General features: G+C 35.6%; 1 protein-coding gene across 12 annotated transcripts in view; it reads left to right on the top strand.

Annotated features, from left to right (window-relative positions):
• The window catches only part of PAN3 (poly(A) specific ribonuclease subunit PAN3), a 79,222-nt gene that overhangs the window by 16,506 nt on the left and 42,852 nt on the right, over window positions 1-19,864 (top strand). For 8 of the 12 annotated variants that reach the window (XR_010742926.1, XM_066313120.1, XM_066313119.1 and 5 more), the window contains 4 exons: window positions 5,665-5,731; window positions 7,757-7,827; window positions 9,915-9,977; window positions 18,323-18,484. Coding sequence is in view for 11 of the 12 variants with exons in the window: in XM_066313120.1 (XP_066169217.1) it covers window positions 5,665-5,731; window positions 7,757-7,827; window positions 9,915-9,977; window positions 18,323-18,484 (363 nt within the window). In the remaining variant the exon portion in view is untranslated. The remainder of the gene's footprint in view (window positions 1-5,664; window positions 5,732-7,756; window positions 7,828-9,914; window positions 9,978-18,322; window positions 18,485-19,864) is intronic. The other 4 variants (XM_066313125.1, XM_066313126.1, XM_066313128.1 and 1 more) reach the window with 3 other exon arrangements.

A 19,864-nucleotide genomic window follows, 5' to 3' on the forward strand; every position in this document is an offset into this window, starting at 1 on the left:
GTAATGGAATCAGACTGCATCAAGCAAAGCCCTATCAAAGTTTGCAATTACCACATTTTTATGTGCAATGCCTGATCTCTAAGAGTCAGTGTTAAGTAAGCAGCAAAAGGAAGGAAAGTGGATCATATCATGATGAGTTGGAAGTGGATGTGCTGCTTTGACCATAAATAATGTAGATGACTAGTTGTCAACATTTCTGTAGAATGGCTTTTTCTGACTTTCAGATTTCATTTATATCTGTGGAAGAATATTTTACGACATCTTGAAAATATCTTTGGGCTTAGATTAGTGGTGAAGATGTAGTTAATGGCAATACTTTAATGTGTTGGTTATTGTGTCAAGGTATATCCTTGACACAATAACCAATCTATCAGATTCAAAGTGGTGAAGATGTAGTTAATGGCAATTGCAGTGGGGAAAAGAGTAAAAGTACTTGGTACAGTTCAGAAGAGGCAGGATCTTTGAAGTGGCTATAATTCTTCCTTTTTCTTCCTTGCTGAAAAATACCTCTATGTCTCATCCTTCCACCCCTCCTAATTCAAAGGTCTTTGCTGTTGGCCAACCTTTCATTGCCCCCCATCATCTTCTGTTGTTACTTAGTTTCCTGTTGACTAAGTTTTCTGTCCTCATTGGTTTGTGTTTTTCCATAAGACTGCTTTGTTTGGTGTGTCTCTTCTTCCCTGAATCTGCATATGCTGTCATATACTGTATTAACAGCTTTGTTTTCCATCTTATCAAAGCACTTTTCCCCTGTTTTCTGCTTCTCTAAATAATATTAAGTGACTGCAGAGCAGGTCTATGCAACACATGGCCCACAGGCTACATGCTGTCCTTGAAGCTGTTTTTTTTTCTTTTTGGCATAGCAGCAGTTGCCAAGAGACAGTCAGAGGTGTGGTTCGAAAAGCAGCTCGCTGCTTTTGGCTTTCTCAGCAGTGAAGAGGCAGGAGCTGGCTGGCTGGGATGCATCTAATGCTTGGCTGCTTGCTCAGTTGCTCTGTGTGTGCCATTTGGTTGGCTGGTGTCACTGTTCCTCTGGCATTAGTCCTGCCCTTTGACTAATTTGTGACTTGACCAAAGATGCAGGTGGTGTGGAAAGAAGCTTTAATAATATTTCGTTGGGCTGTTCAAAGGGTGTTATAGCAGGATGAGGCAGAGAAGTATTGATGTTAAAGCTTTTAATGTTGTATTAGTATTGAACAGCTTGGTTGTAAGAGCATAAAACAGTAGAAAGTGCCTTCATCAATTTTGCTTCACAGAAATCTGTTTTTCTTTATTTTGATGGGATGAGATTTTTAACTACATGGAGTCCATCGGACGGCAGGTTGCATAGAAAGGAAGAATCTTAAGTTCTCAGTAAGTCACCCCAATTGAAATAATAAGGGAGTAACAATCTTCAGCATTAAAATTGGCAAGGCCAAGCAATGGAAAAGAATTGTTTTTGCTCGCTTTTGCCATGCAAATGTTGATGTACTAAGCGTTCTTGAATAGCCTCAGAAGTAGCAACCCTGCTCACCTCAAAGCCTTGCAGCTGAATAAATACAAAGACCTTTGTTGCCATTGCTGCATCTGCCAACAGTTGAGTAATAAAACTCTCCTTATAGCACAGAAGCTTGTAAATGTCTTTAGTTTTTGATTGTTGAGAACTGAGTGTAACTACAGATGTGCTATTTTAAATATAACATTATGCAGTTGTTTTCATAATTCTTTCTGAAGAAATCAAGTTGCTTTATTTTCAGCAGTTGAGTGGGTCATTCTGTAGATGGTGCCAAATGTGCTAACTGTCAAAGACAGGTTTTGGATTGTTTAAAAAGAAAAGTGAAAGATATCACCCTGTGTAGGTCACAGAATCTGACAACAAAACAATGTTACAGCCAAACAAATCAATCTTAATCTTTTGCAGAATGACTGTTTGTACTCCAGTCAACGTTATTCTAAAAATTATAAAGAAATATTCTGAAATACAATTCCAGTGAAACGGTAGTAAGATGAGACTAGATTGTGACATACTGCAAAATATTTTAACATGGTATCCTTAGCCCTGTGGAATGACCATGAGGAAAATCATTAATTTCTCAGGGTTAGGGCAGTAGAAAAAAAGGAATAAATATCATCTCTTGTATTTTGGAGAAAAGAAATGGTGGAGGAAAGAAAGGAAGTCACTTCAAGATAAGTCTTATAAGCTATGCAATACTAAATCTGATTGTCTGCATCAAAGTTTTATTAGTGCTTTATCTTGATGAGAACTTTGTAATATACATTTGAGGGGGATGAAAGTAGAGCCAACTTGCATTAAGTGCAGATGTAATTTTGGAGTTTGTTACTGAATATTGAAGAGTGGAGGCAAAGTGGTGTGTTCCTTTTAGAAGATGGGAATGTTTGTTGTAACACTTCTCTTTGTAGTATACTGCACAGAGGATGTGAACTGCCTGAGGTAAAACACTGCTAGAAGGTCAAGGGCGGTGATCCTTCCCTTCTGTGCAGCAGTGGTGAAGTCACACCTGGAGTACTGGAGAGACAGGGATATACTGAAGAGAGTGCAGTGAAGAGTCATGAAAAGGATACGGCTACTGGAGCATCTGTCCTGTGAGGAAAAGCTAGAACAGGAACAACTTTTAAATTCCGTTAAAGGGAGAAGGGCAAGGATGTATGCTAGCCATCCTAGTTGAATTTTTTGTTTAAAGAGCCTCAGCAGATCATAGCAATTTACAGGCAGAGAAAAGAAGTTTATGGAATTGAGTGTTTTACTTGGTTATCACAAAGTTGTCTTTCTGTATTAACTTCCATACAATAAAAGGCCTGATGTACTAAAAGAGTCTGAAGCTCTCCTATGTGTGTGCTTACCTTCCCTGTCAGGCTTAATATTCAGTTTTCTTCCACGTTAATGGTTGCTTTTGCCTTTCTGTAGCTTTCATCCCTTGGGCTTGAGGTGCTTGCAATCTTCTTGAAATTGAATTTTTGTAAAAAAATAGTTCAACATCATTAGAAGGGGTTGTGAAGTGTTATTTAAAATCAAAGCTGCCTTCTGTAAAACACAAATAACAAACAGCACTTTTGTGTTCTTTTAACTTTTTTTTTCTTTCAAGACCTTTTTGGTAAAAATCAGATACAGGAGTAGCCTTCATTAAGTCTAAATGTATTTGGGTGTGATAGAAATCTTAATATTAAAACAGTTTAAAAAGCTTTTACTGATTACATGCAGGTCTTCTATGAATAATGTTAAGGTAAGAAGCTTGTGCATGTGTAATAGAAGTGAGCAAAATGAAAAATTCATGAACGTCATGGAGGATTCTAACTATTCAAGATACAGGTTACAAGAAGTTGTTAAGGCAAGAGCTGCTCAAGCTTTGGTTTTTTGGAATCCTGGTATGTGTAAGATGTGTGCGCACCTTGAATGGGAATTTGACTTTGTAAAAGTGCAGTTGATGCTCACAGCTTTGGGTTGCACTGTTCTTTCATAATGCAGAGCAATATGCTCTGTCACAGTCTGCCTTGTGTGCACTGTATGTTCTCAGTGATTGTGTCAGCACTGGTTTTCATCATCTCAGGCTGCTGTTCACATTGAAAGTCTGTTGGTAGACTGTTTAACTTCTGTACCTGAGGATGGTGAATATTGATGGAATAAAAATACTTTGTTCCATGTTTAACCTACATGCTTAACCAGCTTTGATACCAACACAGTTCTCAATATCATATTTACTCTTGTTTCAGCAAGTCATTACCTTTTTGCATTAAAATTATTATGAATCTGGTATTATAAGTGGACATTAATACTATTTGTATCTACACCTGCACAAATCTTGTGCAAATCTGAAAGGTTCTCTTTAGGAAATTTCCTCTTAAACCCCTTTGTTTTATGAGGATTGGTGTGGATGTCTCAAATGTCAAAAAAGCATGCATGACTGGGATGATTTTGAAATATTTGTGGCAAACTGTTCAAATTCTCTCCATTGCTTAGGAAGGGAATATGGTGTATGTTTACCTGAGGTACTATAATCCAGAAGTTGTTTTGATAATAGTGAGCAATAGGATGAGCTTCTTTGAATTTGGGCAAAGTTTGTCAATTTAGTGTGGGTCTCTCAAAGTGGTAACTTGTTTTGTAAAAATAAGTCAACTTTGTTTCACTAGGCCCATGCCTTTTGAGTATAGAATTGTTTATTGCTTAAGTAGTTAGTGACATTTAGACTGTGTCAGGTCAGTATATATAGGAGCAAGAGACACGTGACATCAAAATAAGGAAAGAGCAGGTAGCAAACAGCTTGCTTGAAGTCTTGAAAAAGCTAATGGTTTAGGTGCTATTTGCATATTGTAAGCATTCCACATAAAAGCTACTTTACACCATCTACGCTTTTAGGTACAGGTTTTAAAACTAGCAGCTCCTGGTGCAGTTTGTGGTGCTCTGAAAACTGCAGGTGTTGAGAGACTTGAATTGCAGTAGGTTTACAGTTCTGCCATATTGGATAGCGCTCCCACTTCTACTGGTTGTCCTCTGTTCTTACCAGAATTACTCCAGAATATTTGTGGTCAAAAATTAGATGAAATGCCATTGAAGTATAACATGGTAAGCTTCTTGGCCTTTGTCACCAATGCTGAGACAGGCTGTGGAGAAAAATAACCATAAAGAGCAGCTCCAGTGACCAGTTCTGAGTCAGTCTGTGTCTAGACTTCTAAAGGAAATATGCCTGGAAACTTTCCTTGATGCTTAGGGCCAGCTGGCATAAAATGGCCTGTTTGTGCTGATGTGTGCTCACCCACTAAAGCAGAGTCTGCATGCAAACTGTCAATTTGAAGGGTTCTCAAACCTTTTCACTGCTGAATAGTGCCTGGAAATTGGCTGGGAGACTCTGGGTTGATGTGGGCCAAAAGCATGCCAGGGAGTATTTTAACAAATTAGTGGTTGTCTCTCTCAGTGATGGAGAACACTTCCTGACCTTGCTTTCCTTTTCTTCTCACACTTTTTCTTCCTGTTGGGAAGCTGGTGAAAGAAAATAATAAGCATGAGTAAGAAGAGACACATTAAAACTCTATCAAAGAAGCAGTAGCTCTTAGAGCAGCACTGCTTCACTGTAGTCCAGTTTATTGCTAGCTGGTATCTCTAGAGGAATGTAGGAGAAGCAAGTGGAGCCTAGGAGGAATGTTAAAAGGGTTTCAGATGTCCTGCTGACTTGGAAGAATTGGATGTGTTGCTAAAAGATCTCAAAAGGTTCATTTGTTTTTAAAAAGAATTTATCAAATACTTAAGTATTTTTCATTGGAGAAGTTTCATGTCCTGATGATAGTATATTAAAGGGAGGAGTTGTTTCAGGAGCGCAGTGTGAAAGACTGTTTTAAGGAGATTAGTAATTGTCTTATCTAATGTTTTCACAACATGCAGGAAGAGAACCATAGGTTCAGTAGATCCTCCTCATTTAGAAGAAATTAATGAAGATAGTGTTTAATTTTAATATACAGTAATTTTTGGTTTGCATTTCTGTTGTGCAAAGTGCTTTGTTTTACTAAACATATTTGTCAGTTATGAATCTGTTTGCTTAGCATATTTACTAAATGGGGGATGAGCACAAGTTTTGTAGTCTGTCCTTAAAACTTTCTAAAGGTCATACCCAGTGCCCTCACTTAATCTGTTAAGGCTTTATTTTACATGTACACTTTCATCTTTCATTTTTACAGAGGATGACAAATAGCAGCAGCTCCCCTAGCCTTGTCAATGACAGTGCCAAGCAGTATGCAGGCCATGGTAAGTATGTTTAAAGTAATACATATAAAAGTATGTTTGAAATGTTGAGAGATTCACTTTCACAAAACTGAGGCTGAAGGTGGTGTTATTCTCTGATTTTGAGACACAGCAGAACTTTATTTTTTTTTTAACAGTAGTGTAATGAACTCAAAGTTTTACTTTTTTTTGCTGTGGGCGAAAAACTAAAAAATGTCATTATCAGTCTTGTCACTTCAAGTGAAATGTTTGTTAGTTTGGATATCCACTGTAAAGCACTGATAGCTTAAGCATTTGTGTTGCCTCACTGTAGTATGGATAAGTTATTGTGTGGGATTAGGGTACAGGTGTTTTCTGTTAAATTTAGGCTGTGGGGATTTTGTGAAATGTCACATAACTGATTATTTTTAATAACTAGAAATGTCACATAACTGGTGATTTTTAATAGCTATTCGTGCTAGTTTTGTCGTGCAAGTAGTACTTTGCCTCTTGCAATTTTTTTCCTTGCTGTAGGAATGTGTTTTATATACATGGTTTTCAGCTGAAGAAAATATCTTGATAGTGGAGGCCTATGTACTCACTAAATTATTACGGAGGGTGTATTGAGCTTTGTAATGTACTCTTCAGAATCACTTCAGATTATTTCAGCTGTAGCTGTTAAGTTCTTTATAAAGAAGAGGATACTACTCCCTTATGGCAAGGGCATACATTTAAGATAAATTTCATCTTTGAAAATTGCTGTGTAAATTATGTTCTAGAACTCCATTTGCATGTCTGACCCTGCAGCTAGTCTACTTACTAGAATTATAATTTTTTAAGCATGGTGGTAACTACTATAAAATGAACTTGCTTGAAAGTCAAAATTTGTGAGTGTTTCCTTGGGTTTTTCTTCTTAGTTTATTTCCAGTAGGCTTTGAGATTAACTCTGCTTCTTTTGTACCAGTGAACAATTAGCTATTCAAGGCAGTGGAGGTCTCCAGTTTTAAATGCAGTCAGAGTTTGACTGTGACAGGCCAAATGGTAATGGTGATGCATGTCAAGGAGAGAAACCAGACCAACTTTTAGAAAACATTTTACATTTTGTTGTGTCTCAGATTCTTCCCCTTCTCTCTCCCCAGCTCTGCCAAGCAGTGCTTCACTTGTAGAATTGCCCTTTTAGGGAATATTTATTGTTGAATAAATATAAGATAAATTCTCTGTTAAGAATTTAATGTTGAAGAAAGCATTTCATCAAAACACCAACGTTTACAACTGGCAGTCATCTGCTAATTTGACAGTTTTAGCCATGTAGTTTGGAGTTTTAAGTTGCATCTGTGAATTTTACATAGTTTTTGATACTTCAGCTCTGGAAAAGATGAATAGGAACAAAGAAAAAGCAATAAAAGTTTTTAATGGAATGTGGACTTCTGCTATCCTTGGTTCTGATTTAAATTAGATGTGCAGAACAGTGACAAGGCAAGCGAAATCCACATCATTATTTTTAAGACCTGTTACACAGAAGATTGCTGATCTCAAGCAACTGGAGATCATAGAATCATAGGATCTTTTATGCTGGAAAAGACTTTTTAAGATGGAGTCGAACTGTTATCTCAGCACTGCCAAGTGCACTGCTAAAGCTTTCCCTCAGTACAGCATTTGCGCAGTGCCCCTCGGGGATGGTGACTCATGCACTTGCCTTGGGCAACCTGTTCCAATGCTTGTCAGACCTTTGGGGAGGATCTTCTGGTGACTTGGAAACACTGTAATTGTTCATCTACAGGGTTAAAAATGACATGCAGATGTAAAGAGCACTTACAACAGATGAAGGCTGTGAAATGTTAGGTGGCCTTTAAATAGTGTCAGCAGCAATCAGACTTACTGAATTCTGTTGATGAGCACCATTTCAATTAAGCAGTTGCACAGTCTGATGCTGGAGGATTTAGCAGTGTGATTGCTAAACTTAGCTTTGTCAAATGGATTTTTTCATACAGAAATAAGTTAAAAAATACGAATTTTCTTTTAGTGGTGTGTACATATATCTAATGCATTGGTTTTACATTGGTTTTATAGATCCACTAACTTCACCAAATTCATCCTTGTTTAATGACTTTGCTGCCCTCAGCGTGTCTCAAAGGAGGAAGGTAGGCAAGAACTAAATCATAAGTAGCCTATTTATATATGAGTTGACAGAGAAGAAGATCTGGAATAACTTGAAATGCTACATGAAATAAGGATAATTCTTCTGATGTTACTAGATTTATTTTAATGTGTTGTGGCTGATATAAATAAGATTTATTGCTTCATTTTTGCTACATCAGATCAGACTGCTGCTGCTATTAAGAAATACTCCAGGCAGTTGTAAACTGAAGTTTATAGAATATGAAACTCAGTACATAGCCCATTGAATTTGAAATCAAATTAATTTTATTCTACTGAGGGACACGTAACCTTCAAGCCTTTATGGCAGCAAGTTCAGAAGAATATATTAAGAATCATTTTTCCATTTATTTGTAAGTTATGTGATAGTAATTATAACCGTTCAGAATGCATTTAGGTTAAAAGACACTGTTATCAATTGAGAAGTGAGGATTTGGGGTTTTTCCATCCCTCTAATTTGTTTTGAGAAATCTTTCTTTTGCTGAGGGCTAGACAGCATCTTCAAACACCTTTGACCTGTAGCTGTGCAAGTTGTGGTGTTTTCCAGTTACACACTTGTTGGCTGGAATAAGAAACAAAAGTTTGATTACATGAGAGTTCCTTCTTATTTTTATGAACTTTCACTTACCAAGACCAGATATTACCTTGTCCCAACCAGTTATTAAGTTTTGCTTTCAGTAGTGACTTTCATGTTCTACTACTTATTAGCCACATTATCCTGAGCTTTCCTGTAATAAATAATGAAAGCAAGCTGCATCAGCATGTTCTGTGTTATTCCTGCAGGTGAAGATTGAGCTTAAATACATAATTTCTATAGTTGGTCCATCACACTATTTTTTAACTACAAATGCTGTTGTAGAACATTAGTTTTCTAATATTATGGTGTATCCAAACTACATGGAATATCTGCGTTGCTCTTTTCCTTAATGCCAGTACAGTGTGCTAAAGTTGGATGTAAACTATAAATGTGTTGCTCATCCACTTATCAAGGCTGGTAAAAATGAAAAATAATTGTACGTTCCCCCTTAACACCGGCTGTGAGAGCCAATATATACACACGTCTGTATGTTGCTGGATGTGAACTTGTGCTTGTGTATGAACCCACATGTATGGTTCAAAGAAAATAAGCTATCTAACCAGAAGTATTGCAAGAATGACCACTGTCTCTAAAAATTATTTTGAAGTTAAGCAGTACAAAGTGAAAACAGCCCAATTAATGTTTGTGCTTGTAAAGCACAGATACCTCAAAGCTCAAATAGTAATTCAGAGTGCTTTCTGACTCAGTCCATTTTTTCCTCAAGAAAAAGAAGCAAATTAAGGCACTGGCTGCTAAAATAGTATTAAGAGTAAATTTTATCTGGGAAATGGATTAACTTAGATTTTTTTCTAGTTAGCATTTTAGCTATAACTGGCATTAATTGAAAGAGATTTGTTTTTCTTTGCATATTAATAATTTATTTTTTATTATGACTGCTATTTTGTAATGTATGCTTGTATTAAAGGGTGTTAAATACTAGTAATGGGGAAGTCTTCATACAATACTACTTGAGTTGTGTAAATCTAGGCATCCAGGCTCCCTCTATAGTCAGCACAGGGAGATTAGTAGTTTAAAGAAATATTTAGCTCTCTCTGAGAAAGATAGATACTTTGGAAATGAGCAGATGTTGGTGATTGGTTTAAATGGACAAAAATTGGCTAAAGTGATGAGAAATTAGTAAGTTTTGTGACTGACTTTTGCTGCCAGTCAATACACTGCAAGTAGTGATGATGTAGGTTTTCAATGTTTTTAGTATTTTTATTACAATATCCAAATTATCTGAAGTAATTTCCTTAAAAACACTAAATGCTTGAGAGCCAGATATTTAAAGACTTATGTGATTCCCCTCTAAGCTATTAACTGGGGTTTATTTACAGCTTAAACAATGGGGTTTATTAGGCCAGTGCTTGGTGCCTACTGTATAAAGGGAGCCTTGGTGACTAGTTCAAATGTAGGTGTTTACAACATCTACTGTTTGAAAAAAAAAATCTCCATTATCTTACCAAGTCTAAGGTTTTGTTTGTTCTGAACTAGCTGGCAAAACCAGCATTTCCTTCGTTTATCACTGACTTGGAGGACAGATATAATACAGTCTTGGTAAGTGAATAACGAATAATTGCTTTCCTTTAAAAATATCACAATTCTAATTTGTAACATTCTGAAGTATTAAGTTCTCTGGAACTATTTAAAAATTGCATGTTTGTGTTGTGTAAAACTGAGTAGCTTCTGTAAAAGCGTGTACTATGTAGCAAGTTTATTGTTTGTCTCTGGATATTGCTGATCATGTTATGCTGGCAGCCCTTTAACAATGGGTGAGCCATATAGAGAAATATTTGAGATCAGTAAGATACTAAACATAAGTTGATGATTATAATTCTGAATATCCTTGCTTTTTAATTAGGTAGTATTTTTGAAACTAGTTAGTATGACTGAGCTATTTAATTTGCTTTTAATTTTGATTTTTAGAGCCATTTTTCTTTCTGTTTAAAAAGTAAACATAGTCCTTGAATTTTTGTGAACATTCTCGAGGTGATTATATCTGTTTAGAAATTATTAAACTGCATTTCAATTTTAGATTTCAGGAAGGCTAAGAGTACTGTTTAAAGACATTTTTATAAGATACTTAAAATGAAATCAAAGGACTAAGTATTTCTGTAGATGGAGCCTTGGTGGAGGTTCTGTCAACTGTAAAACCTTCTGGAATTTCTGTCTGGTTGTTGTAACTCCACATGCAGTGAGACAAACAACCTTAAAGTGAATTTCATATGAGAGATTTTTAGGTAAGTATTAATCTACAATGCACAAATAGGATTTGTGAAGCATGGAACAAAAGCTATAGTTAGTAATAGACTAACACCCTTTCCCAAGAATAATGATGTCATGCTTATTTAATTTTTTTTCTTCAAACACGTGTTATGCTTTTTAAAAACAGGGTGGCATTCTGAACTTGAACTTCCTGAGTGTTTTTCCTAAATTGACTTTAGCCATTATCTAGAAAAGTGCTCCTCTCTAAACCTGAAATGATCTGTCTGGAAAAGTTTGTTCTTTCATTGTTGTGCTTCTGGTAAACAGGTCATAAAAACTTGTGTGACATAACTGATCAGAATCTGCTGTCAAGGACATGACAGCTTAATGCACTAAGATGACAATACATTATGAAACTTTCGTTTAAATTTGCTCTGAGACTGTTGCCACCAATCCGGGCTAAAAGGTTCCTGTACTTGTCACGGGTCAGCCTTACAGCATAATGAAAAGCATTTACTTTTACATTTTACTTTGTTTTTTCATACCTTCAATCCTCATGAAAACTGAACTCTTACAAAAAGTTTCTAACAGTGACTTATTTCCATTTCATTTTTTTAATTGTTCAGTTGCACCTAAAGGAGGTCCATTAAGGTGAGAATAACTTCAGTTCATAGGCTGCAAGGGATGAACTAATTGCTGTACTGAACAATTTTAAACACAATTTTCATGCTGCTTTTTATGTATTTTGAAGAAATTTTTTTTTTAGAATGCCTTCCATTGGTTTTAGGTGAGTAAACGCAAGGACAAAAACTCTAGATTAGAAAGGAAAGTATGAGAGATTATCTGAATTGCTGCACCCGAAGAGGGTGCAGCTGTTCAGTGTAATCTGTGGAGATTTACAGCAAGTGAGACTGGACAGCAGACTTAATTAATTTACTTTGATCAGCAGAAATGTGCATAGCAAATTATTTGAAGCAAAGACTACCTACCTGTAAACTTAGTCTGCATAAATGCAAGCTTTTTAATGAGTATGAGAATAATTTGATCTCTCAAGTTAAAAGACTACACTAAAGATAACTTCAGGTCCTGTGGATATTAAATTCTCAAGACTTAAATAGTTGCTATTTTTATTTTTGAGTGTCCTGCCTCCCATCTAGTTTTGTTACTGGTGGAGAAGCTCCAGCTTCTTGTTTCCAGCTCTATCTTGATGCCTCTGATACCTGATCATTATCTACTTCAGTGATGTGTATTGAAAAGCCATATGTGCCATGTTTGGTCTTGCTGAATTTACTTCTAATGAAAATGTGTCGAGTCAGTTTTCACCTTTCAGAGCTCCCTGCATACAATCTCAGAAGCATGAATTGTGTTCTGATGAGTTGAGGACTGGTCAAGCATCGTGTCACTGTGTTCTAAGAGACAGAATTATGGCTTCACAGACTTTCTAATGTACCTGGGCTACGTTTATATTGCAAGCCTAAATTTTTCCTTCTAGGGTTTATATACCCATACTGCAATAATAAAACATAATAGTTGATGCTAAAAAGAGTTATTGCAGCAATGCAGAAAGACTGTGCCTTATGAGAAAGCTAAAAAATGTTTGTAGGTAGTACCATGGTCTAAAATGCGTTACACGGACATCGTATAATGTAATCTGCTTTATGTTTTTCCTTGACATAGTTATTGGAATTGTTCCTTGGTTGTGTACTCTTGCTGTCTTAGTTATTACCATTTAGATAAATATGTATTTTTCACTTCTAAGTGTGTCATGAGAGAATATATTATTTGCTTTTGTTTTTGTGTGGATTAGTGATCATTATGATAGATAAGTCAAATTATAAAAGCATTTCTTTTTAATGATATATAACGCTTCTACATTTTGTTGCCTCATCCTTTTGTGTATTTGAAGTCAAGTGACTTCAAATGTAACTGTTCTCCTACATGCTTATGTTTGCATTTACAAGCTTTGTTTGATTCTTTCTATGCCAAGGTGTATGTAGTCTTCAAGAGCAATTTGCAGTGAAATAATTAACATTTTTTTTAAACTTGTGCACACATTAGTTGAAGGTATTATACAAATATTTAAAGCAGCAAGAAAATATACCACTTTTCAGAAATCCTATGCCTGTTAAGGAGCAGAGTAAAAGCTACATCAGTCTTTAACCCTCTTACCTATGTATTTGGTAACTGTGCATGATTTTCCTGTTTGTAAGTAAAGAAAAATTTCTGTCCTATTAAAAGAAACCTTTAAACATTAAGAAAGCCTGTGGTTTGCCCATAGTGTTCGTTTAGCAGTGGAGTTTTTGAAAGTACATCTTGGGATGATGGTAGTACTCTGACAAGTCTTCGATACAGTTAAAGCTGTCTGCTTTAATGGTGGTAGAAAAAAAGTCTACTTTTCTGCCAGTTTACATCAATTCAACAGGTGATATGAATTTCTTATTAAAGAAGTTTGTCAATATGACTAAACCCATGCCAGGATTTAAAGTTGTGCTAATTTCATACCTTATTTCAACTTAGTTAGGCTGCAAAATTGATGAGAAAACATTTGACTTAGTCATGTCAGTTTTCTTGATTCTGAACTTTTCAAGATTTTCATGCCTTCAGCATATACACTCATGAAATTAACTTTTTTAGTATGTTCACCTGAAAAGTTTCCCTTAGCTATGATTTAAAATGCCTGATACAGTACCTGATCTATTACATCTCTAAAATAAACCAAGAAGTTTTTATTTTTGCAGTGATCAGATGTGTTGCTCTGAAATACGAAACATTTCCATGCCAAATGTCATGCTTAAGTTTTCTTGGGATACAAGAATACGTTTTTTTTCTCTCTGTATGATAGTTTCCAACTAGTGAAATTCTGTCCCCAGCCAAACCCAGGTTTTCATGAGCAATCTGGATGGAAGGGTGCCTGGTCTATTAAATTCATGTAACCTCAATGTGTAATATTGGAAGCCTCACAATTATAAGCATGTTAGCATAGTCTTTTTTTTTTTTTTTTCTTAAGGGAAAAACTCTCCACCCAAAAAACAATACCAGCCAACCACACAATTATTTCTAAACTGTTGACCAAACTCCTATTCCATTTTTTGTGGATCTCAAAAATTGAAAAATAGGTTCTAGCTTTCAGAAGCTGAGATAGAAAAAAACCACAGGTGTGGTCTGCCTGTCTACCAGTGGGAGGTTGTAGTAAAAGAGGAGTAGAGGCTATTTTGGTTAGCAGTTAACCCAGTCTCTGTAAAGGGTTTTTTTTTTCTTTATTGACTACAAAACTTAAACAGTTTAGCTGCACTTAACAGACAGCTTTTCTTTTTCATATTTCCATCTTACAGATTTGTTAGGATATTCCTGTTGACCATAACTCATGTTCAGATATAACACTTAACTGGGTTTAGTAATACACAGTAATAGAGTTGTGCTCACAGTTAAGGTACTGCTTAACTGATTATGCCTATATAGGGGCTCAATAACATATTGAAGTTCATATCTATCTCTTGGTGTTTCAAGTACTGTCTTATTCAAGCTAATTAGTTATGGGTGTTGTGTGAAAACAACAATATTAATACCAAGAATTTTTATTTTGTTTTTAGTTTTAAAGGCATAATAAAACAAATTGCTCCTTTTTCAGTAGACTAGCAGCCTAGCTTAGTGTTTAACTTCTTTTTTTAATGGTCTCTTCACCATTAATTTTTTTAAAAAAAAAGTCTTTCAAAAGTCAGCATTTAAATTTAAAGTTGTATGTCTCACATAATTTTGGTAGTACAGTAAGTAGTACAAGTAAAGTGTGAGTTTCTATAGCTTTTTTTGTCTGATAATGTAATATTTTATTGTTTGAATGTGCAGATACAGTCAACTCACTGTACAATGGATGAGCTGTAGCTAATGCTACTGTGATACCTTTTAGGTATAGTAATTTAGGTAATGCTGCTTCATTTAGCCTGTGATGGAGAAGGCTTGAGATGATTTCTATTTGGTTTGATACTAGAAGCACATAGACAGCATTACCACAGTACTTTGAAACACAATAGCCTGCTCACATTGTTTGTATGCTGGACTTAATTTGGTATGTTTTGGTACTAAAAAGGTCTTGTAAATCTAAATTCAAAACCTGCTAGCAGTAAATGCATTTTAAGGAACAGAAATGTAATTTGGGACCTGAGTGATCCTGAAAAAATTGAGTTGCAGATCTTCAGTAGAAGAAAACTTTGCAATTGTGTAGTTTGATTTGTCAGCTTATCTAGACTTAAATATAACACAAAAGTCTTTACAGTTTTAATGTTTGTAGATATTTTCTTGTTTAAATTTATTCCTCTAGGGCAGCCATGGAGCATCTTACACTAGAGGTCAATTTAATCCTGAATTAGAAAAAGGAGCTGTGATGTCACCCACTGTCCTTGAAACAGGGTGAACTAGGGGCAAAGACACTGTTACAGCAAATAGTAGGAAGAAAATAGAGTTGCTGATCACATTCCCAAAGTTCTTGTTGAATGAATGAGAACCAAGTAATTAAACTCACTTGAGGAATACTTTCTAGTATGGGCTAGTAAAGCTAATCATCATTAGTAGTATTCTCATGTGAAGAGGCTACTTAGGAAGGACTTGTTTTTGGAGTGGCTTTCTTTCTTTTCAAGTGTAATGTTTTTCAGACTTTAGGGGTTTATCTTTCCTAATAATTTTGCCAGCCAATAGGCTCCTATCATTAGTTGCTGGCAGCAGCTTGGTTCTGCCAGGCAAGGGTTATAATTATTAGTTATGGTTGAAAATGCTTACCCTTCTCACCCTAGGGGAAGCTAAGCTGTTGCTAGCAATTAAAGGTAGTTAGCTGTTCCCTGCCTATTGTAAACATTTGCAGCCAGTAGTTACTACATCTGAACCGGTTTTTTTTTGTTTGTTTTTGGTTGGTTGTTTTTTTTTTTTTGTGTTTTGTGGTTTCCGTTTTTGTTTTAATTTTGTTTGGTTTGGTTTGGTTTTCTTTTTTTGTTTTTTTTGTTTTTTTTGTTTTTTTTTTTTTACCTCACAAGACTGTAGGGAAGGCAAAAAAACCAATCATTTTTGTAAACATCCAAGAGAAATTGTCCCCAAGCAAAAAAGTTTCGTTTATTAGTCTAGATTGTCATGCCCTCTGTATTTTAGGTAAATATATATATGTGTATTTTTATATTTTATATATATATTTATAGATTTTTTATATATATATATGTATTTTCAGAAATGATGAGTGGTTGATGAGTTCTTGCTCATTTTAAGGTGAACTGTTTGTGTTGCTTCATTTCTTGCTCTGTGTAGAGGTCAGGGATATAGCAAAGTTGATACACTTATTCAAACTTCTCAATCTATTTGCTTTCCTTTCTATTGAATCTCTCTTCTAGGCAGATACTCTGTTTTCTGATATCCTTTAAATTCAGACTGCATTTCTAAATCAGATCCAAGTTTGCTCGTTAAGAACAAGTGTTATTTAGAATTACTTTGGAGCACATAGACTAAAATTTATCTCCAAATGTTAATATTGTGTATTCCATCTTCTAATGTCTATCTAAATAATGAAATCTTGACCTAGTAATCCCCTAATGTTTTATGATAAGTAATGAAAGGGAAATTTTTTTTAGACTCATCCAGTATTTGATTTCATTTTTTAATAACGAGTAAGTAAAGAACTACTGGAACATGAATTCTCTATATGGTCTTTCATAAAGCCTAGAATACAGTTTCATTGTGTTGTCAGGAATCTGAATCCTGTTGTGACCAAAATAGCCTTCTTCCAGATTGGCTCATTTCCTCCTTTGTTTTGGTTCTTTTTTTCAAAATATTTGTAGACAACCAGTTTTTATGGAAGATTAGAAGAACCCTTTGTGAATGGAAGTATATTTGGGCACCAGTAGCCTGACGCAGATTGTGCCCCTGCACTTGGTAGAGCATGGAGAGAGAGAAATGGGAAAGCTTCCAGGGAAACTGCTATTCTTCATTACTTTACTTCCAGTAGCTGGCCTAAGAAAAATACATACTGTATTCAAACCCTGTCCTAAAGTCCAATCTTGCTTGAATGTCCCATCTTCTCAGCTCTGATGGCTTTGCAGGTTAGGATTTTAGTAGTATTTCTGATTTACTTATGTAAGTTAACCCATAGTTGAGTGTTTCTCCAAATAAACAAGTATTTAGATTTACTGTGATCAGGTGTGCGTTTGAACTGCAGGAGGACTTTGTGCCACCCATCACAAATTCCTAACTGATATGCTAAAATTCAGTCTTCTTTATTGTTGCTAAGTTTGGTTAACTCCTCCATGGAGTTTATTGCTTTTGATAGTTCATAGTCCATGTTGGTATCCTTGGGTTTTTTGGTGGGTTTTTTGGAGGGGTTGGTTTGTTTGGGTTTTTTGGGCAGATGGGGTACTGTTGACTCTACTGAATTTTAATTCCTTCCAAAGCTTTCAGCCTAAAAGGTTCCAGGGAACCTTAAGGTTTTATTTAGGTTTTGTTTTTGCAGCTGTTTTATGGTAGTTTTGTCCTGTGTTTTATAAATTGTTTCTATGTGAGTGGAAAATCTTCTCCAGTTAGATTCTTGCCTTGTTTCCTGAGGAATAATTTCTAAAGTGTGTATGAAGGTACATGTTGCTAAGACTTCTAAGGTGCTAGTGAAGTAGATATCAGAATAAAGGTAAGTTAAGCTTTGGTTACGTAAAGTGATCGATGTCCAGGTGATAGTTGCACTGTCACATAAAAATGCCTAAACGAAACCCCACAGCAAAAGAAAACAGCCAACTTCTGCAGTTTGAGCCAATTGCTGATATAATTGGCATAAAAGGCCCTTGTCTATATATACATAGATGCTAAAATATTTCTTTTGATGATACTTACCATCTGGGTAGATACACATAGGTTTGAAAGCACAGAGAAATCTGGAAAGCTTCTGTACCTGCTTGAAAATATTTAACAGATCTTCTTTTTTACAGTCTGCCTTTTGAATTTAATGTTCATACTATTCTTTATAAGTAGTTGCATTTGTAGTGATCATTGCCAATGTAATAGAAATGTCACTGTTAATGAGGTGCAAGTACTTCCTGCATGTTAACTTTTTCAAATGTATTTTATTTTCTCAATTTTATGACAGCTCCCAGTGCATTTGTCATAGTGATTCTTGTCTGTTTTCACTTAAGATAGTAGCTGAAGTTATTACTTCAAATATTAACCTGAGCAGAAATGTTTTTCTCACAGTTCTGCTGCAGTTGGTTACTCAGTTCTACCTGATTTTTAAAAGCAAATTTTCAGGAGATGAGTCAGAGCAAATTTGAATATAAATTTTGTATGGTAGAAATTTCAAGGGAGGTGTTCATTATTATGATGTGATTGAAGGTATTTATTTTGAAAATTATATATATTTTTAAACAGTTTTTTAAGAGCAATTTCTCATTTGGACAGAATTTACAAATTTATATGCGTATTTCAGTGGCTGACTCGTGATGGATGGCTTTGCTTACAAATAATTAGTAGTCCCTGAAGTTTTGGGTTTTTTTTCATTTTTTAAAACATTGTTTGTTATAACCAGATAGTCAGGATTGAAAGGAAACAGTCTCAGCTAAATTTTACTTGCAAATTGTTTCCTATTCCACCAATCCAGAATCATCTCACAGTGTAATACCTGTAGTGTAGCTTTAGATAAGGGTTGTTAGGAGTGGCCTGGTTTCTCTCCTTCTTTTTCATAGCCCAGGAAGTATCGACTGGGGATGCTGGATGAGAGGATAGTTCCGGTGGGATCAAAAGCAAGAAAATCAAAGAACCCTATTGGCTGTCTGGCTGACAGGTGTAAAACAGGAGTACCCATCAATATGGTTTGGTGGAACAGAGTCACAGAAAACAATTTACAGGTAAAATTATTTTTTACTAGTCATTTTTTCAGTATTTTGGATGTTTTATTTTCAGTTCTGGAAAATGGTAGAAAGAGTTACTCCCAGTATGAGTTAAGATGAAATATTTATTTCACATAATAGGCATAGTGGTTCTCTAAGAGAGTGAAATGGAGATATTTAATTATCTTCACCCGTTGCTGAATCATTTACTTGATTTTGGTGTAATCTGAGGAGAAGGAGCAAAAGTAATCATTTAATGTATTCTAAAAGCAAACAACCACAACCTTTAATTTTTATCTGAGGAAGATTTCTACTGGTAAAATTAGTGATTGTTGTTAAAATGATTGATACAATGCAAATAGATGCCCTCAGTACAGAATTTGAAGACATTGCCATCATGATCAGGAAGTATAAATTCTTAATTTTAATGTTGGGATAGTTTGTATTTCTCAAATTGTTTGAGAAATATATGCAACTCTAACCATTATTTTACTTAATTCCTGGATGTTCTTCAGCTGTGTAAAAGTGGGGGTGGTCCAGCTGGGCTTGAATATCTCTGTAGTGAAGTAGCAGGTAATCCTTGGGATGAAAATGAAGAATAATTCTAGTCTAGGATGAGTCTGCTTTGTGTCCCTTAAAGTAGAGTTTAGATGGAGATTGCTACAGTGGTGGGTGTTGCACCACTGCTGCTAATACTGTTTTCACTTGTGTAGTGCTTTTGATTCCTCAGATATTGTTATTTTAGTCTTCCTATGATGCTGATGTTATTTTTGGTGCTTTCTAAGTGAATGAACTGGGTAGATTGATAACAGAGATCTAATTAGAACTTGTGGCACTTCAGGGTTTTCTTTCAGTTCACTAAATTTCTGTCGTGTGAGGGCCAACGTGATGCTTGTACAAGGTCCTTTCCACACTCCTACTAGTTTTGCATTATTTGATGTTTGGACATCTCTGTGTTACTGAAATGAGCAGTCATGGGCAGCATGATGTAGGCAGCATGGGGCTACATTGTTTAGGGATGTTTGGACCTTCGGTCTGTCCTGGTGCTCTTGCTGCTGGGGAAGCAGCATAAGCCACTGATGGAGAAAAGAGGAAGTTAAAAGAAAATATTGGTAGAAGGACCAGGTAGTCTTGAAGGACAGTGGTGAGAGCCTGTGAAGCAGTACTGTTTTGAAGGGAGAGAAGATAGACAAACTGAATTTGCTGTGTGTATCTAACAGTGAATGTAAGCCGTAATTAAAGACTGTTGTTCTGAGAAGAGAGAGACAGAAAATTGGTCATTAGTTTTCAGGTAGACACTAAAGGGCAAAAAAAAGTCCTGTTTGTGGTCTCCTGTCCTCTATTATTTTCTTGCTGTATAGAGATGCAACAAGCTTCTTTGTTAATCTACTCCATTTA

Source organism: Sylvia atricapilla, chromosome 2, assembly GCF_009819655.1.
Source record: "Sylvia atricapilla isolate bSylAtr1 chromosome 2, bSylAtr1.pri, whole genome shotgun sequence".
Classification (NCBI taxonomy): Eukaryota; Metazoa; Chordata; class Aves; order Passeriformes; family Sylviidae; genus Sylvia; species Sylvia atricapilla.